This window comes from Protopterus annectens, chromosome 10.part0 (genome assembly GCF_019279795.1).
Source record: "Protopterus annectens isolate FY-2018-M chromosome 10.part0, PAN1.0, whole genome shotgun sequence".
In the NCBI taxonomy this organism is placed as follows: Eukaryota; Metazoa; Chordata; order Ceratodontiformes; family Protopteridae; genus Protopterus; species Protopterus annectens.
The window spans coordinates 1691191552-1691213464 of record NC_056744.1 but is presented as its reverse complement, the minus strand read 5'-3'; the positions used below and the strand labels follow the sequence as shown (position 1 = coordinate 1691213464).

General features: G+C 35.8%; 1 protein-coding gene across 5 annotated transcripts in view; it reads right to left on the bottom strand.

Annotated features, from left to right (window-relative positions):
* The window catches only part of LOC122813901 (zinc finger protein 436-like), a 770947-nt gene that overhangs the window by 83156 nt on the left and 665878 nt on the right, over positions 1–21913 (bottom strand). Inside the window, exon 2 of one of the 5 annotated variants that reach the window (XM_044086448.1) lies at positions 16722–16817. The exons of the other annotated variants lie outside the window; for them this stretch is intronic. Within the exon in view, the coding sequence (XP_043942383.1) occupies positions 16722–16817 (96 nt within the window). The remainder of the gene's footprint in view (positions 1–16721; positions 16818–21913) is intronic. 5 annotated transcript variants of the gene reach the window in all.

Here is a 21913-nt window from a genome sequence, read left to right as displayed (position 1 = left end):
TTATCTAGATAGAGAAGGATCTGAGTTTCTCAAGCCATCAAAAAGCAATGACAGTTGGGGCGTGGCCAAGGATGAACACAGGACAGCAGCAGATTTCTTCAGCTCCACCAATTTCATTACACTGACAGGAATTAATTACTTAAAAAATTAATTTTTGAAGTAATTTTCTTTCTAAATACGTTTGTTTTATATAGTTCTTGAACTATATCTAAAAAAGAAAGGAAATCTTAACAATATTCCTGTCAGAAATCACTGTGGAAATTTTCCTGTCAGTTTATCAGTCTGAAATGAGTTCCAGTAAGACAAATTCTCAAGACTCCAGCATCAAGAAAGAACTTCAGTCTCTGATAATTATAATCCAGCAACTTATGGATAAAATGGATACTAAAATAGACACCTTCATAGAAAAAACTACAAAACAAATAGACCTGTTACATACAGACCTGCAACCACAGAAGATCCAGATGACAGGCATAGAAGAAGCTGTGAATGACATGGAAAATAGAATCCAAGAAGAGGAAATCAACATTGAGTTTCTGCTGAAACAAAATACACATGTACAAACAAAGCTGGATGACCTGGAAAATAGATCTAGGCGCAATAACATTAGGATTTTTGGACTGCAAGAAAATATTGAAGGTAACAATATTACTTCTTTTTTAACAACTTGGCTCCCTAAAACTTTAGACTTACCAGAAGCATTCTCTTTTGGTATCAAAAGAGCACATAGATCTATAGCTAATACTAACTCTAACAAAAAATATCCTAGATCAGTTATAGTTAGATTTCTATCATCTTTTGATAAAGAGATGGTTCTTAAATCTGCTTGGGCTAAAGCTCCTGTTAAGATTAATGAGACAACTGTGCGTTTTGACAATGACTATTCTTCCATGGTAATAGCTAAAAGAAAAGTTTTCTGCCACTAATAAGGGAGCTTAAAAAGCACAGTTTAAAACATACCTTCTGTTTCCTGCCAAGCTTAAAATCTTCCTTCCTGATGGTCCTAAGGTTTTCGATGATTTAGACTCTGCTTTACTGTTTGTCAAAGAAAAAGGATTTTGGATAAAATAGAAGAAATGGAATGGGCTAGTTCTTCATTAAAGAGATTGGCAACTGAAGCTTCGTGGAAGACTTCAGAGAAGAAGAAGAGGCTAAAAAACAACTGATTTGTTATATGTTTTTTTTCTCTCTCATCATTTTAGTTCATTATTAATCTTTTTGAATATAGTTCCTGCATTTCCAGAAAGCCACAAATATTTTGGAAAAGACAAAGATATTCTCTATGTGCAAAGAAATGTTTTGTTTCATAACCAGTCAAAATATCTGAAGATTTAATGGCAAGCTGTGATTCAATTTGTTTCTCTTTCTGAAAAGAAGTAAGGTTAGTAATTTGATACATTTTTTTATCTTTACCTTTTTTTTCCCCCTTCTCCTTTTCTTATTTTCTTTGTTTAAACAATGACATTCTATTTAGATTATGTAGTGGGTAAAGGGTGGGGGAGGGCAGGGAGAGAACAGTAATGAAAATATGATTAATAGAATAATAACATATTTATTCCTTGTAAAAGTTTATATGTTCTTCAAATGCTATTTCTAATTATACTTTCTTGATTATACTGCTTATGCTTGTTTGTAAATAATCTGTCATGCTTTAACTAATAATAATTAGAACTAAATAAGAGTAAATAATATGTTTTATTTTTAACTCTATTAATATAAACAGTAAGTAACATTCCATTGTATATACTTCTTACAGCTTTCTCTTACATTTTTTATTTCTGCCTCACTCCCTTTTATTTTCTACTCTCTTTTTCTTTTCTTTATTAATATATAGAAATGCTTTTGATTGTGTGGGCACAGTGAATAATAGGATTTGTATGAAAATTGAGTTGGGACAAAAATGTTGAGTTTTATTGCTTGTTGGTAATTTTGGGCTTAATTTCACTTACATAGAGGCTGTAATGATCTGTGGAATACATTGTGAAGGTTTTGTCATGTTTAGATGCATTTACACTGCTAAATGAATGTTTGTCACTAGTTTTTAATAAGTTTCCCGCCAAAATGTTAAGAGAGACAATCTGGGATGTGGGCTGTCTCATGCACAGTGTCCATGAGCTACTTCAAAAGCTTCAACTCACAGAATTCTCACAGAGAAACTGTAAGCAGTTAGTATAACCTTTGACATAGTTATCACACTGACACACCACAGATTCAGGAAAATACTCTTTTCATAAAATATGTCAGTTATAATGTTTTGTTTCATAACCAGTCAAAATATCTGAAGATTTAATGGCAAGCTGTAATTCAATTTGTTTCTCTTTCTGAAAAGTAGTAAGAGGCTGTAATGGTCTGTGGAATACATTGCGAAGGTTTTGTCATGTTTAGATGCATTTACACTGCTAAATGAATGTTTGTCACTAGTTTTTAATAAGTTTCCCGCCAAAATGTTGAGAGACACAATCTGGGATGTGGGCTGTCTCATGCACAGTGTCCATGAGCTACTTCAAAAGCTTCAAATCACAGAATTCTCACAGAGAAACTGAAAGCAGTTAGTATAACCTTTGACATAGTTATCACACTGACACACCACAGATTCAGGAAAAATACTCTATTCATAAAATATGTCAGTTATAATGAGTTTAAATGATGTAGTTTCTTGTAGTAAGTAAATGTCTTATTTTAGAAGGCATAGAAAATGAAACATTTATTTAAATGTTTTTGAAAATCTACTTAACAGCAGCATAATAATCTGGGTTAAAAATTTGTGTTCCAAACATATACTTTACTATAACTCATTTAATTCATCTGATTGACAAGCATAAATAATCTTATAACTCTATTCTGGAAGAAATGCCATGTGATATATTTTAAAGCAGTAGGTTAGCATGATTGTAAAATCTGGTTACTAATATGTGTTTGCTGTGCATTATTTTGTATAAAGCAGACAGATTTATTCTAGGGACAGCAAGTAGGATAGTGCTCAACAAAGACATAACTCAGTGAGATCATATATATGTGTGTGTGTGTGTGTGTGTGTGTGTGTGTGTGTGTGTGTGTGTGTGTATGTATGTATGTGTGTGTGTGTGATTTTTTTTTTTTTTTTTTATATAATAATGCAAGTGTTTCTGAGAATCTGCATAACTATCCAATATGATTTATAATAATTTCTATGAATACAATATTTTACTCTATTGACAAAATGAATGTTTGCCACAAGTTTTAATAAGTTTCCCGCCAAAATGTTAAGGGAGACAATCTGGGATGTGGGCTGTCTCATGCACAGTGTCCATGAGCTACTTCAAAAGCTTCAACTCACAGAATTCTCACAGAGAAACTGAAAGCAGTTAGTATAACCTTTGACCTAGTTATCATACTGACACACCACAGATTCAGGAAAAATACTCTATTCATAAAATATGTCAGTTATAATGAATTTAAATGATGTAGTTTCTTGTAGTAAGTAAATGTCTTATTTTAGAAGGCATAGAAAATGAAACATTTATTTAAATGTTTTTGAAAATCTACTTAACAGCAGCATAATAATTTGTGTTAAAAACTTGTGTTCCAAACATATACTTTATTATAATTCATTTAATTCATCTGATTGACAAGCATAAACAATTTTATAATTCTATTCTGGAAGAAATGTCATGTGATATATTTTAAAACAGTAGGTTAGCATGATTGTAAAATCTGGTTACTAAAATGTGTTTGCTGTGCATTATTTTGTATAAAGCAGACAGATTTATTCTAGGGACAGCAAGTAGGATAGTGCTCAACAAAGACATAACTCAGTGAGATCAGATATATATATATATATATATATATATATATATATATATATATATGTGTGTGTGTGTGTGTGTGTATGTGTGTGTGTGTATATGTGTATGTGTGTGTGTATGTATGTGTGTGTGTGTCTGTGTGTGATGGCTTTTTTTCTTTTTTTTTTTTTTAAATGCGTTTCTGAGAATCTGCAGAACTATGCAATATGATTTATAATAATTTTTATGAATACAATATTTTACTCTATTGACAATAATGAGTTTAAGTAAATGCTCATATACAAACAATTCAAGATTTTTTTTTTGGAAGCTGTTAATAGTATTCACATGACAGGAAATAGATGCATCTTAATATACGTAATGTCTGAATCATATTAACCAAAGTTTTTGATTTAAATGAATGTTAGAACCTAATTTTCTCTCCTCTTGATTTCTAACATCAAGATTATTTGAATGCTATTTGAATACAAGTGTTATATATTACATAGATCTATATAGTAGCATGAACAGTTTTTAAAAAAAAAAAAAAAGTTTATTTTAGTTTATATGATGCTGTTTTACCAAATGTGTAGTTTTGTCTTGATAGATAATTGAATTGAAAACTGTTAACCTCAGTTAAATATAACTAGTATTAAATTGATAAGGTGGTAGCTGAGGTACTGCTGCTTAGGGTAGGGGGTTAACTTGAGTAGTAAATACTACTCTAAGTTGGAGTTTATAACTCCAGGCTGGATGCAAGGTTTAATCCTTACATTATTTTCACTTGTTCATTGTTATTTGTATATAGTTTTGACATCCACAATATATTTTGTACACTCATTGTCACTACAAACAAAGTTGAATCCTATACAAAATCCCATAAGAGATTTAATAAATACAGCTATATTTAAAGGTACACCTAAAAGAGGAGATGTAACATTATTTATCTTGTTATTTGTTATTTCGATCATAAGATTCTTGAGTTTTAAAAATGCCAAATGACATCTTTAAAAGGAATTTCTTTAAACATTAATGGATTGAATAATCCGTGTAAAAGGGCAAGCCTAATAAGATACATTAATTTACACAAGGCCAATCTAGTCTTCCTGCAAGAAACCCATCTCTTGAAAAAAGATATTGATAAACTAGCCACTAATAAGTATACAGTATTGGTTAGTTCAGAGCACACTCAGAAAAAAAGAGGAGTGGCTATTTTATGGAATAAAAGTATGCCCATTCCTAAAACCATTAAGTCTTATCAGGATGACAAAGGAATGTTTTGTATGGTTACAATACAAATTAATGGGAAGACTTACACTTTAATTAATGTATATTGGATACCTGGAATTGGTATTAATACAGTGAAACATCATATTGATAAGATCATATCATTCTCTATAGGGGATATTATTTTATCTGGTGATTTTAATTGTATACTACATGAAAGTGATACTACCACTATAAGAAAAAGAAGAATTACATCTAATGCAAAACATTTAAATGATTTTGCTAATTCTTATCATTTGAATGATATTAATAATCAGATAGATTCAAAATCATTACCATACACCTTTTTTTCTAACAGATAGAAAACTTATTCAAAAATAGATAGGGTCTTTATTTCTAACCAGATGGTAACAGATTTAATTAATTCCAAAATCATTTCATGTCCTATATCTGATCATAACTCAATTGTTTTTGAATTCATGATAAAAAATACTCAATGTTCAGATCAAAAGGATACCAGCATACTTAACTCAGCTAAAAGACTATAAAGAATATATACTTTCAGAAGTACAACATTTTCTAGACATAAATAATACTCCTGAAGTCTCCATTGTCTATGTTTGGGATGCCTTAAAATCATATCTATATGGACAAAGTATCAGATGGTATAATAATAAAAGGAAATCTTGGGATAAGGAATTGTTAGATATTCAAAGTAAATTAGACTCTTATAAACATAATAATAAAGAAAATATTATGGACAAGAAAGTTATTGAAGAAATAAACAAACTAAATGAGAAATACAAAGAAATTTTAACTCATAAAGTTAAAATAACTTTAGAGAAATACAAGTTTTGTCTTATTCAATAAGCCCCAAATACTTACATAGACTTAAAAATAAAACAAAAAGATTGAATAAACAAAACCATATCAAAGAAATCTTTTCTCTAAGGAAAAAGAAGAATGTTTCTAGTATACCAGAAATACTGGATGAATTTAGAAATCACTTTCACAAGATTAACCATAACAACCTTAACATGGAACCTAAAGATAAAATAAAGGAGTTTATAACCACAAACATGAATAAAAGCAATAAACAACAGATTAAACTATTGGACAAAAGTATTTCATATACAGAAGTTATTACACAAATAAATAAGCTTAAATCAAACAAAGCACCGGGTAATGATGGTATTATACCAGAGATATATAAAATCCTTTCTAAAACTACGTATTCATTAATACATAAGGTTTTTATTTTGGCCCAAACTGAGTTAATAACCCCCCCATCTTGGCAATATACGTTTATTTCACCAATTTTAAAACCTAATAAAGATCCAACTAGATGTTCTTTACATCGACCCATCTCATTACTTAATGTTGATTATAAAATGTTTATGAGTATTTTTGCTGATAGATTGAAGACAATCATTCCCGGCATTATAGATATAGATCAGACGGGCTTCATTGTAAATAGAAATACTTTTGATAATATAAGAAGAACTTTAACATTAACTGATTTTGCAAATAGGAAAAAGAAAGATTTAACACTTATTAGTCTTGATATAGGTTCAGCATTTGATTCAGTAAGTTGGGACTATCTGTTTACCTTACTGAAATGCACAAACTTCTCTGATGCATTTGTAAATTTAATTGAGCATTTATACAAAGGAACGCTGGCTTATATTAAGGTAGGAACATATGTTTCACAAAAATACCCATTCTTAAAGGTACAAAGCAAGGATGTCCACTTTCTCCACTATTATTCACTTTAGTAATGGAGCCTTGGGCTAATTTGATTAGAAACAGTACTGACATAGAGGGTTTTGAAATAGATGAAAATACAACATCAAAAATTCAACTTTTTGCAGATGATGTTCTAATTACATCAGCAGGATCTAATTCTTCTATGCAGTCTTTATTTGATAAAATGATGAATTTTAAAAGTATTTCTGGTTTAATATTCAATGAAGAAAAAACTAAAATACTACCTATATATATATACACGAAAAAATATTCTCATTAGCGATTTTACTAAATATGTACCCAATTCAGGTCAGATAACTTATTTAGGTATAATACTATCTAAAAATATTAAATCTATTATATATAATAACTATAATACCGGTTTTCTTAATATACAAAATATTTTTAATACCTGGAATAATATGTTTTTTACTATGGAGGAGAGACTTACAATTATTAAAATGATAATATTCCCCAAGATTTTATACTTAATACAATCAATAATACTTTCACCTACAAAAATAATTATCAAGAAACTGAATACACTAATGTTAAATTTCTTATGGGCACCTAATAGACCCAGGATTGCATTAAAGAAACATACTAATAGCTGGTCTCAAGGGGGTATTTCTTTTCCAGACTTTAATTTATATATTATCTCTTCTATTATAAAAGTTATTACTTTATTAATAGATCAGTCATATATCGCAAAATGGAAAGATTATTGGGAGCTAATTAGTATGCACTTCATGAAAATCTCCTTAACACATAAAAATATGATTGTAAATAACTCTATGTTGTGGTTGCTAAAGGAATTTTGTACTTCACCTATTACACCTAAACATATGGTTTGTTACCCATTAAATATTATTATTAGTCATCGTAACTTTATATTCATGCACCCTAAGTATAGGGAATGGAATTTTATTGTATTCCCTATAATGTATACTCAGGGTATGCTTATGTCATCTACTTCTGAAGGAGCTCATTTAGCTACAGATAATGATCTAAAGTACTGGTATCAGCTGATATCTGATAATAAAGTTAAAAATCTAGATTTCTTAAAACAAGAATTTGATCTAAGAGAAACTTGCTGGTTAGAGGTTCAGATCTTTAGACAACATCTCATTGATAGAATAGATCTAATGTCTATAACAGTTAAAGAATCTATTCCAAAACTGATTGATTACTTGATATTAAATTTACAGCATAAAGTTTCTGATAATTTTATGTATATATGAAAGTTTACCTTTATCAGACAAGAAACTTTTTACAGTGTAGATTCATACTGGAATTATTTCACCTCTATTAATGGGGACCCACCAACTCAACAAGATAAACAATATATATTGGAATCTGCTTATAGAACTACATCTTCCATTGTCTGGAGACTTTATACGTGGAAATTTTTACATAGATCTTTTTATACACCTTTGATGATGAATAAAATAAATAATAAAGATAATCTATGTAACAGATGTAATGTAGAAATTAATGCTGACTGGGCTCATATGTTTTATGACTGTATGAAGTTGAAAGAATACTGGAAGTCAATTAATGAATTTTTGCAGGCTCTTTTTACAGATAATTTCATTATTTCTAAGTCTCTTATATTATTCAACACACCTGTACCTCAATGTGTTAAAAAGATTAAGCTTCCCTTGTTATGGTCTATTCTAGCAGTGGCTAGGAAAATAATAACTAGAAATTGGATTTCAGATACACCTCCTTCGTTCAATGAATTTAAAAATGTTATGAATATAATGTGCCATATGGAAATAAGCACAATTAGAATGAGAACAACTAGAAAAACATCATATTATATTGTATGGGATAATTTACAAAATTTGTTAAAAAAATTCTAATTTCAATAGCACGGTATTTTAGTTTAATTAATTGATCTGATTGTAGTGGATGTCTTTGTAAATACTTTAGTTGTTTTGTTGAATATTATAATAATACCTATTTTTAATTACTTGTATAAAATTGTTATGATATTTCTCTTATATGTTAAAACAATAAACCTGTTTTGAAAAAAAAAAAAAAAAAAGCAATGACAGGAGAAAGGCATTTCGAGAATACCCTTGGGACAGTAAAAAGGCCAAAGGGCAAAGCAGAGAATTGAAAATGCAAGGAAGAGACAGAGAAACATAAAAAATTTCCTGAAAATAAGATGGATGTGGATGTGAAGGTTCAAGTCCTTGAGATCCAGAGAGATCAAAAAGACCTGGGATAAAAGAAAAGGAAATAATGTTTACAAAGAATCTTGATAAAGGTTTTCAGCCAGGAAATATCCAGAATTGGTTTCCAAGTACCCTCCTTTCATGGAACTAAAACTCTATAATCTATACAAAAAGGAAAAAAAAAACACTTGCTGTCCAAAACCAACAAGGAGGAGTTACCTAATTGGAAGCAATCTCTCCTTAACCTGAATAAGAAAATAAGAGCACTAGTGAAAGCCTCCAAAGCAAACTTCAAGGCCACACTGGCCACATCTACTGAAGACCATCATAAGGCCTTCATCACATTCATCTGTAATCTCAAAGGAAGCACTCAGATCTGCTTAGAACTGGTGGTCAAGGATACCACATATACAAAAGCGGTAGATATAGCCAACCTGCTGGCAGACAGGTTCAGTGAAAACTTCACCCCTTTGTCCGCACCATCAGTAAATCAAGACATCCCAAGCACCTGTCCGCTCCCCTTATCTCTAGGGAGCAAGTCATCATGGCCCTCTCAAAGGCAAAAAAATACAGCCTCCATGGGACTCAATAATACCCAGGCTGCATACTACATTAACTCAGGCTGGAACTTGCAGTACCATTAGGCACCCTATTCAGCCAAAGCCTGAGTACTGCCCTCATCCCAGCTGAGTGGAGGACAGCCACTGTCATCCCATTGCACAAAGGTGAAGCATCCACAGAGCCAGGGAATTATAGACCTAACTAGCCTGATCTGCAAGGCCATGGCATGGATTATCATGGACCTCATTAACAAGGACATTAGAAACCTCCAAACAATCGATCCCAGTTTGCTTTCATCAAGGGTAGGTCATGCCTGTTAAACTTGGTCGACTTATTTCAGACAGTCACCAAAGCCATGGACAAGGAGAAGGTGGTGCACACTACCTACCTTGACCTAGCCAAAGACTTCGATACTATTCCCCACTCTGGTATAATTGATAAACTTTCTCAACTAGGATTTAATCCAAATGTTAGCAGAGGAGCAGCAAACTGGCTCACTGATAGAACCTGACTAGTCAAAATAGTACACCTGTAATGAGTGTCATACCCCAGGGCTTGGTCTAGGGACCTTTGTTGTTTGAGATATACTTTTCTGAGGTGCAGGCCAAAATAAGTGGGATATGGCTGACCAAGTTTGTAGATGACTGCAAGCTGGGCATTGTCACCAACTACCCTAGTGATGTGGGCATCCTAGAAGAGGGTCTCACCCAAAAAAATGACTGGTGCCAGAAACATGGCCTCAAACTGAATGCCAATCAATGCATCATCCCATTTGGGAGAGTGATGTTCCCCATAAATTATCACATTGATAACTTAGTTCTAAGCACGCAAATCAGTCATGAGGGACTTGGGCACTTAGGTTGATAACCTTTTGACCACCATATTGCCTCCTTTGTATGGAAGGCTTTCTACATGGCCCACTTCATTAGGAAGAGTATCGCATCCAGGGACAAGGAGGTTATAACATCCCTGTATTCTTCCCTTATAAGACCCATTATTGAGTACAACACCCCTTTCGGAATGCACCTCACAAAGCATATGCAGCAGCAGCTGAAGACACCACAGAGGTTCCTCACCAGGAGAATCCAGGGGCTCAAACATCTACCTTACACAGATAGGCTAAAAGCCCTTCCCTCTACTCAATCTCACACAGACTCCTCAGAAGTGACCTCTGTCTGGCACACAAAGCAATCTCAGACTCCGCCTTGATGGGACTGCTGCATATCCGCAAGTCATGCTCCACTTAAATAACTCACATGTGAGACTTCAACCAGGTCTGTGACATCAACAGGACTTGTTGGCAGGACAGATTGTTGTCCCAGAGATGACGATTCCTGTGGACTAGACTCCCTCTCCACGTCAAGAAGAATACCTCACTATCCCTTTTTAAGTACAACCTGAATAACTGGATAGGGAACAGAAAATACATCCCAGAGATTCCACCTGTGCTGAACAGGGGCATCGGGTGCTGACTTACTAGAACATGGACTAAATTCTTGTGTGATCTTGTAAGGGCCTCGGGGCCAATAGCCTAGTAACTTTCTATGATTCTATAATAGAAAATATTTATTAATGTTCAGCATTATTACAATCAAAGCAATGCAATAAGATACCATCAGGATCAACCATATACTGAACTGCTACAACCCTCATCATATATATTATTTGAAGCAGCAAAACATTATAATATTATGTCCTCATTTTTTATTCCCCATATCAGATTGCACCCATTAAATTGTACATTCCCATTATAACAGGTGCTACTCACAGATACTTTGCCAATCCTGATTAGAAATAACACATGTGGCACACTAAGAACATCTTATTTTACCAATATTAAGAATAACCATTTTAAAAGAAGAAATTTACAATGCAATCAGCACAAATAACCATTTAAAGAAGTCATACAGTGCAGCTATATTGTATAACTTACTTAAGAAAAAAAAATCTAGATTTCAACTACCAAAAGGCATACCTCTCTCCAATGTCTCTGATATTGTCCCATATTTGTGCTCTGTCCTTTGCAAATTACTGATTTTCTGGTTAAGTCATTGAGGATTACAGTAAGCCAATAATGGTTGACATTAGAATTTCATAATTCTTATTGCGCGGAAGATGCATGTTGATATAAAAATATGAGATTCCGTTAGTTCTTTAAGTGAATTACAGTAATATTTAAATTATCCTTGATTTTTGGAGACATTATCTTTGGCTGTTTCCTGAATTCTAGAGCAAAAAAGTTAAGAGACATGCCAGAAGGTGAACATTTCATTCAAAAAAAGTTAGCCAGCTCCCCAAACTTTAAAAATCAAAAATACCAAGCTAATGCAGCACAGTGAAAAGGTGAAAAAAATCACTTTTTCACTTAATAACAAGTTTCTTTTCAAACACATTAAACAACCATTGTTTTTATTTGCCAAAGCACACCTTTATACATAATGCAGCAGCAGCCACCTAGCAACATATTTAATCCATGAAATCTTTTTAGCGATATGACTCCCTTTTATCCTATCCATTCCACTCCACTAGAATGTCTAAATTTGGAAATGGATCTGTTTTTCACTTCTTTGTAATAACCTTCTTAGCAATCATTATTATAAACAACAAGCCTGTTGATTCATGAAAGGATGTAGCAGGCCCTGCTCTGATCATGGCTAATTTATGATTCAGAGACATGTCAGCAGCAACAAGATAAGACCTCAGAATTGGCTAATTTCCACGTTTCTAAATCACAGTTACGACTACAACATGCAGATCATTACTGATCTGTACACATTGCAGTAGTAAACTGCTGCTCATGTAGGCACCGACATCCTCCTTACAGTTACTTTCCACACAAACACTAGTAACAATTCAAACACATGTACACACAAGCGCACACACACCTTTCCTCCCATTGTTTCCCCCACCCACTGACCACCATCACAGTTTTAGTACTGTTAGGGCACTCTTGTAGTTCCCCTGGTGGCTTGTGTGTCTCCTCAGTACCAGACCCACTAGACTGAGTCTTGAAACTCGGGAGACTGAATGATCAAAAAATGGACTTAGTGTATATAAGTTCAAGGTGGCCACTTATCAGGATACTCCTTTTTCTCCATGCTATGGTGATCTCAGAGTTGGCATGTGTAAGTTTAGGGGTGTAGGATGCTTGCAAACCCTGCAAAAAAGAAGTTTAAAACCAGAACAGCAATCTTTGAGATTCACTCTTTTCCTGGGTTTTGGTCTTTTTTTTTTGGTTGCTTCTCAACACTCATTTCAGCTGCCAACATTTCAACAGGGAGCTGCCATAGTACTCACTGCATTAGTTTATGTGCTGTTATGACACATTTATTTCAATAGGGAGCTGCCTCAGCACTGCATTAGTTTATGTAATATTATGACACATTTATTTCAACAGGGAGCTGCCTCAGCACTGCATTAGTTTATGTGCTGTTACGACACATTTATTTCAATAGGGAGCTGCCTCAGCACTGCATTAGTTTATGTGCTATTATGACACATTTATTTCAATAGGGAGCTGCCACAGCACTGCATTAGTTTATGTGCTATTATGACACATTTATTTCAGTAGGGAGCTGCCTCAGCACTGCATTAGTTTATGTGCTATTATGACACATTTATTTCAATAGGGAGCTGCCTCAGCACTGCATTAGTTTATGTGCTGTTATGACACATTTATTTCAATAGGGAGCTGCCTCAGCACTGCATTAGTTTATGTGCTATTATGACACATTTATTTCAATAGGGAGCTGCCTCAGCACTGCATTAGTTTATGTGCTGTTATGACACATTTCAATAGGGAGCTGCCACAGCACTGCATTAGTTTATGTGCTATTATGACACATTTATTTCAATAGGGAGCTGCCTCAGCACTGCATTAGTTTATGTGCTATTATGACACATTTATTTCAATAGGGAGCTGCCTCAGCACTGCATTAGTTTATGTGCTGTTATGACACATTTCAATAGGGAGCTGCCACAGCACTGCATTAGTTTATGTGCTATTGTGACACATTTATTTCAATAGGGAGCTGCCTCAGCACTGCATTAGTTTATGTGCTATTATGACACATTTATTTCAGTAGGGAGCTGCCTCAGCACTGCATTAGTTTATGTGCTATTATGACACATTTATTTCAATAGGGAGCTGCCTCAGCGCTGCATTAGTTTATGCGCTGTTATGACACATTTGCAGAATCTTTGGTTTCTAGTTTTTATACCTACTTCTGATCCCTGTAGTAATGACCATGCCATTATGGCATTTTAGTTCAAAGTATCCCTGATGGCTATTGTTCCCCCTATCCTGTATTGATGCCTGTGATGTGAAGGTACTTCAAATATGCATTATCCCTGATGTCCAGTGACTTCCCCCCCAGTCAACATCCTATGATCAAGATAGGTAACTGAACACAGCAGCAAATATCATGACATCTGTGGGGCACCCATGCTGATCTACATGGCTGAGTGAATTCATGTGACATGCAGATGCCTTCCTGGAGGTGGCTCCAGGGGAGAGGGCACATGAACAATTAGCATATGTCTCTCCCCTGGACTGCCACATTAGCATTCAGCATGGCCTTGGGCCAGCCATACTGAGTGTTGCATGTCTTCATGTTACAGCACCATGCAGGACTGTGCTAAGGCTGTTGTTGAATACCAAGAGGGTACTGCAATGTATACATGGAGATCCCATCATAGTACCTTCTTAAACCCCCCCCCATTTCTTTTCATTCTTAGTACACTGAATCTGCCTATCATATCAAAGTAACAACAATGCCTCTGCTACAGCTATATCACTCGGTCACTCTTAGCTGATATAAACCCATCCTAAAACCTACCACCTGTGATCATAACCCAAAATATTTTTGTAAGTTCCAATAACACCTTCACTTCAGTTCCAGTAAATGTGACTACAGTTTTAAACATCTTGTTTAACCTTTAAGGAATTCAAAATATTTGTGCAAGCATTTCCACCCACATATTCTTAATTGCCTACAATTAGTTGTTTACCATGACAATTTCCATATTCAAATCCATCATATTTTTGCTGTATGTAAAAGAGATCCCCAGTATCATTCACTTTCTGCTGTAAAACAGAATTAAGCTTGCACAATGCCTCATGCTCCCAGCTAACTAGACTTTTCATGACAGAGCCATCTCCTCTTGCTTCCAGAACCAGTGAAGATGATGCTATGGGAATTGGTGTAAGCAGGAAGTCCAATTCTTCTATCAATACCAACCATCCCTTCATATCCTATTCCTAAAGCACTGTGCGGTCATACATCTGGTGAACTTGAGATCAAGCACCCCAAACCAAATATCAGAAAAGCACAACAGTTCATATGGCCTGCCACCTCCATATACCCATCTACCTTTAAAGACCCACATTACTACAACCAGCAGCTAAGATAATTCAATCATGGACTAATTTCTGGGGAAGCTAAAAATATTTATCAGGTTCTCCAAAGCCAGCATCAGCATACACAAGGGGTCCCCTTCTCCTTCCATACTACTACTAAAGTTATTCTATTAAACATTTCACCAAATTACCAGGCAAACTTGTTAATTTCCTTCATCTGGTATCATATGATCTCATAGTTAACAAATACAGTAATTTAAAATGCACAGCATTAACATATAAATAAGGATCTATAACACTTTTATCCTCTTTTAAGAAATAAAAAGTGGGTGAAAGGCACTAGACAATTATATAAAGTGATGGATGCAAACTGTTCAACATAATTATTTCAATTAAAGATGTCAAAGCAGATCAGGATAGCGTACAATATATACTTTGCACAGAAGAAATAACCTTGTGTTTAAATATTTGGAAAAACAATAACATGAAAAATTGTTGCTTGGCAGGTTTGATGCAATTTTTCTTGATCCTTCTACATTAACTTAGTTTGGGATTGTCACGTTCTGAGTCGAAGGACAGCTAATGTCAGGGTGGATACCAGCAGGTGATGGACATTGGCATTCAAAAAAGTAAAGGACTACTTACAGAGACCTCTTGGTATCTGGTGCTTCACAGGTTAAGGCCCCAAGTTAATTCATAACACCACAGGTCATTCTTTACTGGAGAGCTACCGATACAACCATACTTTGTTCAGACTATGGGTTCAGCAGTAACAGAGTTCAGGAAAATGACCATACTTGTTAAACCTTATTCTGAGATCCGCTATCATATTCAGTACTGTGGGAACCCTGTTTTGCCAACCATTAAGAACAAATTCTATCTGGAATGTCAGTACACACACACAAACACACACACACTGTAATCTGGAGATTGCAATCTCAATTCAGATGAGGGAAGAAAACATGAAGCAGTGAAAACCTTGTTAGACAAAACAAGAACATGCAGACTTGCATAGAATGCACACACTGAAACCAAGCTAAAGATCCAAGCAGTGTGTGGCAGGAACACTAACCTTTGTGGCCACAACAATCACTATATCAGACAAACACTCAACTAAAATTAATTATGGAAATGTTTTGTGTTATTTTCACATCTCTAATAGTCTTCTCCACTGTGCTTAAATTACCAATTTTATTTAAATGAAATGATTTATCAGTTCTTGTTCAAATCATGTCCACACAAATAGATCAAGTGTAAGGATTAATTAAGCCTCAAGTATTTCTTTTGAATTACTGTCTAACATTTTGAATAGCTGTCTAACATACACACATCTGTCATTCCACAGAACAGCTTTTGTTTGAATGCAGTTTGGTCCAGTTATTACCACTGAAAAAGTTTGTCTTCCTTTGCAGCTGCACTGTTTCCCCCCACTACTGTAGGACACTGAAGTTGGTATATACAAGATGAGGAGGGTGTAGGGTTTTGCCCACATGGTGAGGTTGTAAAAGGCTTGTGCCCCTGCAGAAATAAATAAATATTGTTCACTGAAAGTTTTTTTTGGCTTTTTTTCCCTTTTTCGACTAATAATATTTGAGTGAAAGACATTCAGTCGGTCAACATGATTCCTTAAACATTATAACCTCATGACACATTAGCCTTTCAAAATGACTCATTTCTTCATCACTGACACAAATCATAAAAATATGCTACAGTAAAACTAACAGATAGTTCACATACTCTAATTACATAGTTAATAGCGTATGCCATGAAATTAAAGTAAATCAATGCAGACCTGCAAAGCATAATGCCTACTTCCTGCAGTTTTGTTGCAGACTACTTCTACTGAAAACATTCAGAACAAACCATAGTCTATTTACTTACTTGTATCTCCGGGAATTCAGTCTCATTCTTGGTTTGTAAATCTTTAAGATCTCTGACTTTTAGTTCCAGGGATGACAATGATGTTTTCAGCTTGTCCTGTAGATTTTAACAAACTAAAATAAGTAAGTAAATAAACAAGAGCAGCAAACTGTAATAATCCCTTTATATATGGGGGTGGGGAAGCAAAATACATAGTTACACCCTGGAAACCAGCGCACTGTGGCACGGACGCAATAAAACATTTCAGGATTACTATTTTTTTTATCCTGTACTTGTGCTGTTTGTTTTGGTTTTGTAGTTGTCTATTTAATTTATTTGGAAAGAGAAATGTAATGGACAGATATACAGACAGTGACATGTATGTTAAGAACCACAAGTTATGGTCAAGAGCAACTGATATTTATTTTACAAACAAAATTACACAACACATAATGAAAACATCCTATAATCTAACGTTAAAAGCTCAGAAGAAGGATAAACCCTGAAACTGGAAGTGATCTTTATTATATAACTACAAGAAGACAGGACAAAATCTAAGAAATAAAACTGCAAAACAATTTCCTGTATCATCTAGCCACAAGGTAACATTCGACATTGCATTTTAACAGGTGTGTACACTTTATATAAATAAATAAATAAATATACTAATATATATATATATATATATATATATATATATATATATATATATATATATATATATATATATATATATATATATATATATATATACATACACACACATATACATATTTATACATACACATTCATCAGTTTTTCCAGCACTTGCCCTGGAGATTATTACACTGAGACATCCAGGGAGAATAACACAGAACAAGGTGTAAACAAGAGACAATCGAGATGAACAATTTGGTAGTGAATCTTTTTAAAGTGCACCTGTCACCACAAGCTGATTTGCTTAATAAAGGCTTGAACTTCATTCCAGAAACATCTTCGATTCTGCATGTTGTGCTTTTGAATTTTAAATTATTTGGAAGAAATACCATGTTAAAGGTTAAATTTGGTAACGAGGATTACACTACAAATACTTTCAAGAAACTGAGCACATTCATTCTAAGAATAATTCTGTTATGGACACTTTTTGCAGGTTTGTGAGTCTGAGACTGCATGGAGATTTCATGAATTAAGACACTGTTTTCATAATTTCAGTAAAGAGGAAATGGGAGCTTTGAGAGCCATTGATAGAGCACAAGGACTTTGTTATTAGACCAACAGATAGAGGGGGAGGGATTGTCCTACTTGATGCAGACCAACAGGTTCATAGGTAGGTACTAGACTGTCTGCCCGAAGGCATTTATAAGCCTAGCCGGAATGTGTTGGCTTTCGCCGCCCCCTTAAATTACTTCCCTGTACCTCTGTCCAGCAGAGCCACTGAAGTGATCCCTGGGGTAAACTTTCTGTTTCCCATCCACTTGTCAAGATTTTGCTTGAAGAGGGGTAGCGAGGAGCTCTGCCTAATGTAGATTGGAATCTTGTTCCAGAGCATGGGAAGTCTCTGGGACAGGAATCTATCCTTCCAGCACATCCTGTTTATTGTTGTGGTGAGGTTTAGATCCCTGGAGGGTGTGGCTCAAGGGGATATGGTTTTCTTTAGATGGAGCATGCCCATCAATTCTGGGGTGGAGATGGCCTTGTTCATCAGGCAGAGATCACCTCTGAGTAGGTGGTATGCAACAGAGTACAGCTGGAGTTTCTTCAGTCGAGCTGCATAGGGCATCTACTTGAGGCCAGTGATCCTCTTGGTGAGATACTTCTGTGGTCTTTCCAGTTGTTGCAGATGTCTTGTAAGGTGCATCCCAAATGGGGCATTGTACTCTATATGATGTGTCGGACGAGTGATGCGTAGAGGGGCCCAATGACCTCTTTCGATCTTTTGTGATTAGGTGGTCCACATAGAAGGATTTTCTAACCACTTTGGCAATGTGATTTTCAAAGGAGAGGTTACTATCTTCTTGGGTCCCCAGATCCCTTATTACGTCTTCTGTATTTAGGGGTCTACCACCTATGTGGTAGTTTGTGGGTACTTTGTTTTTTCCAAAGGGAATGACTATGCACTTTTTGGCATTTAACTTGAGGCCATGGTTTTGACACCAGGTATCTGTCTCAGTGAGACCCTTTTGGAGGATGTCTGTGTCAGCCAGAGAGACAATTATAGCCCCTAGTTTGCAGTCGTCTGCGAACTTGGTCAGCCATAGTCCTCCTGTGCTTGTCTGTACCTCTGAGATGTATATGCCGAACAGGAGGGGTCCTAGGACTGAGCCCTGGGGAACACCACTTGTACCAATTTAGAGTCAGACCTAGCTCCCGCAACTCTTACCATGTGGGTTCTGTCCATGAGCAAGCTGGCAACCCATCTCGTAACGTAGGGGTTTATGTTCAGAATGGTGAACTTGTCTATAATACCGGAGTGAGAATGGTGTCGAAGGCCTTTGCGAGGTCTAGGTAGGCTGTGTGGACCAGCTTTCCCTCATCTATAGCCTTGGTAACTGTCTCAAAGAAGTCTACCAGGTTTAGGAGGCATGATCTGCCCTCAACAAAGCCGAACTGGGTAGGGGCCAGTGTTTGGAGGTTTCCTATGTCTCTGTTAATGTGATCCATGATGATGAGCTCCACAGCTTTGCAGACCAAGCTAGTCAGGCTTATAGGGCGATAGTTCCTGGGGTCCGTTGTGGCTCCACCTTTGTGGAGCAGAATAACCGCTGCTGTGCACCACTCTGTGGGCATGTAGCCTGTGGAGAGGCTGAGTTTAAACAGCGTGTTTAGGTGAGTGGTTAATTCATCTTTGAGCTCATGTAGACACAGCCTGGGACACCATCTGGTCCCATTGATGCTGTTTTTTGGCTTTGGAGAGGGCTGTTTTAACCTGAGTGTCTGTGACTTCAGGGGCACTTCATTCTTCTGGTATAGTTATGGGCCCTTTTGGGGGTGAGGGGGGGTGAAGTCTGCACTGAACCTGTCTGCCAGGATGTTGGCTACATCGATTTGTTCAGTGTATTTTGTGCCATTCTGCACTAACTCTGAGCATATCTGAGAATTGCCACTTAGATTCTTGACATAGCTAAAGAATGCCTTGTGGTTATCTTTGGAGTCCATTGTCATTTTTCTTTTGAAGATAGCCTTGGATGATTTTACGAGGGAACATAGTTTCTTGCTGATACTGATCAGGGACGTCTTCCCTTCTCGGGATTTTACTCTTTTCTGTACTAGTTTCCTCCTTCTATTGTATAGCTTGTTTATGGCAGGGGTCCACGAGACTGGTTTCCTTTTCTTGGAGGAGTGAGTCTTGGTTTTGTTTGGAATAGCACGATCCATGCATTCTTGTAGGTGCCCATAGAGTGCATTAGTAAAGGATTTTGCAGCTTGGACATCATTATCCTTTAGCATGGGGGCTTTGAAACTTCCCACCTCGGTCTTAAGTAACGTGAACTTTGCTTTTGAAAAGTTTTTCATGGTGGTTTCTTTGACCCAGGGTGATGGTGGAATGTGGATACCCACAGTGATTAGTTTATGGTCAGATCTAACCAGCGAGGGGTTGACCTCCGGTGTGGAACACCAGTCACCCATGTTGGGGATGAGCGGGTCCAATATGTTGTCTCCTCTGGTGGGGGTGTTGACCAGTTGATGCAGGGCGTTTGAGTTTATAAATTCTAGAAAATGTTGGGCAAGGGAGTTTATACTCGAGTAGTTCTCCCAGTTAATGTTTGGGTAACTGAAATCACCCAATATCAGGGTGTTTGGTTGGACCTTTATGTTTTCCAGTGTTTCCAGGGACATGGTGGGTGATCTGTAGCAAGCTATAATTTGAATAGCAGTTTTGCCTGTTGTTAAGTTGCATGTGGATGATCTCTGAAACATCGTGCTATGCCACTAACCTAGAGGTGTGGGTAGCCTTGATGAATATGGATACTCCCCTGCCTTTTGTATTTCTGTCCAGGTTTTGTGGCAGAAATGTATGGCACGAGTTGTAGCCTGGTAGTGCTGGGGTGCTCTCAGGAGCCTTAAACCAGGTTTCTGTTACTGCACATATATCAATTTTCTCCATACTGAGGAGTGCCTCGAGTGCATGCAATTTGAGGTTTAGATAAGATAAGATGATACGCCTACTTAAGGATGAAGACACTCATGCTAATATTAACAGATTTCAAGTCAACACAATGGTTTATGATATCAAGGCATGTTTGCAAGCCCTTCAGCATGAACATGCAATTACACAAGATTTGTATAATTACTTTGTAGTTTCTGATCCAATTTTTCCAACAATCAATGGGTTGCCCAAAATACAAAAAGAATGATCTGATCCACCAATGTGCAGTACAGTATTGGGTAATTGATGGGCCATGGAACACATTTGGATTTTCATAGAAAATCAGTTAAAACGTATAATGGATTGTGCACCAGTGGTACTTAATGATACTGGACATTTTCTACAGACTTTATATGATGTGACAACTTTAGAAAATGGTGTCCATTTCATGATGGTCACCCTAGATGTTAATAGTTTATTTACTGTCATACCCAACAAGTATGGTATAGAGGCTGTGAAACATTTCTTGGTGAAGAATAGTGAGGTGGACAGCAGTAAACTTAATCCAATAGAACACCAGTGAGATCAAGTACTGGAGAAAAACATCTTTACTTTTGGTAAACTTATCTATTGGCAGAGATGGGGAGTTGTGATGGGCACTCCCTGTACCAATATCCAATCTGGTACTGGCTACCTGGTAATCATAATTTGTTTTAAGTACGACCAATCCATACATATAAGGTTTTGCAAACAGTTCATGGTTGACATTTATTATGGGGTGACACTCCTAAATAACTGGATGCTTGTACACACTGAAGGTGTTAAATATAATGTGGCCATGTCTGGAATGAAGGAGATACTTAAAAACAGAGGCTACATTAAACAGGTGATAAATGAGATGATCATTGTACAATTAGAAAGAGACAACACAGCCATGACACTCTAACACATCAATAATCCCAGCCCCTCCGAACAGGAATCATACACAGACCACTAAGAAGCATAGCATGGTCTTAACATATGCCACTGATGTTGAAAACATTTGTGAAATCATTAAAGAGAATTGGAAGATTTTAATGATCGATCCGACTTTCAGGGATATCATAGGTGAGACCCCTCCCCTATTTGTTGAAGAGGAATCCTAATT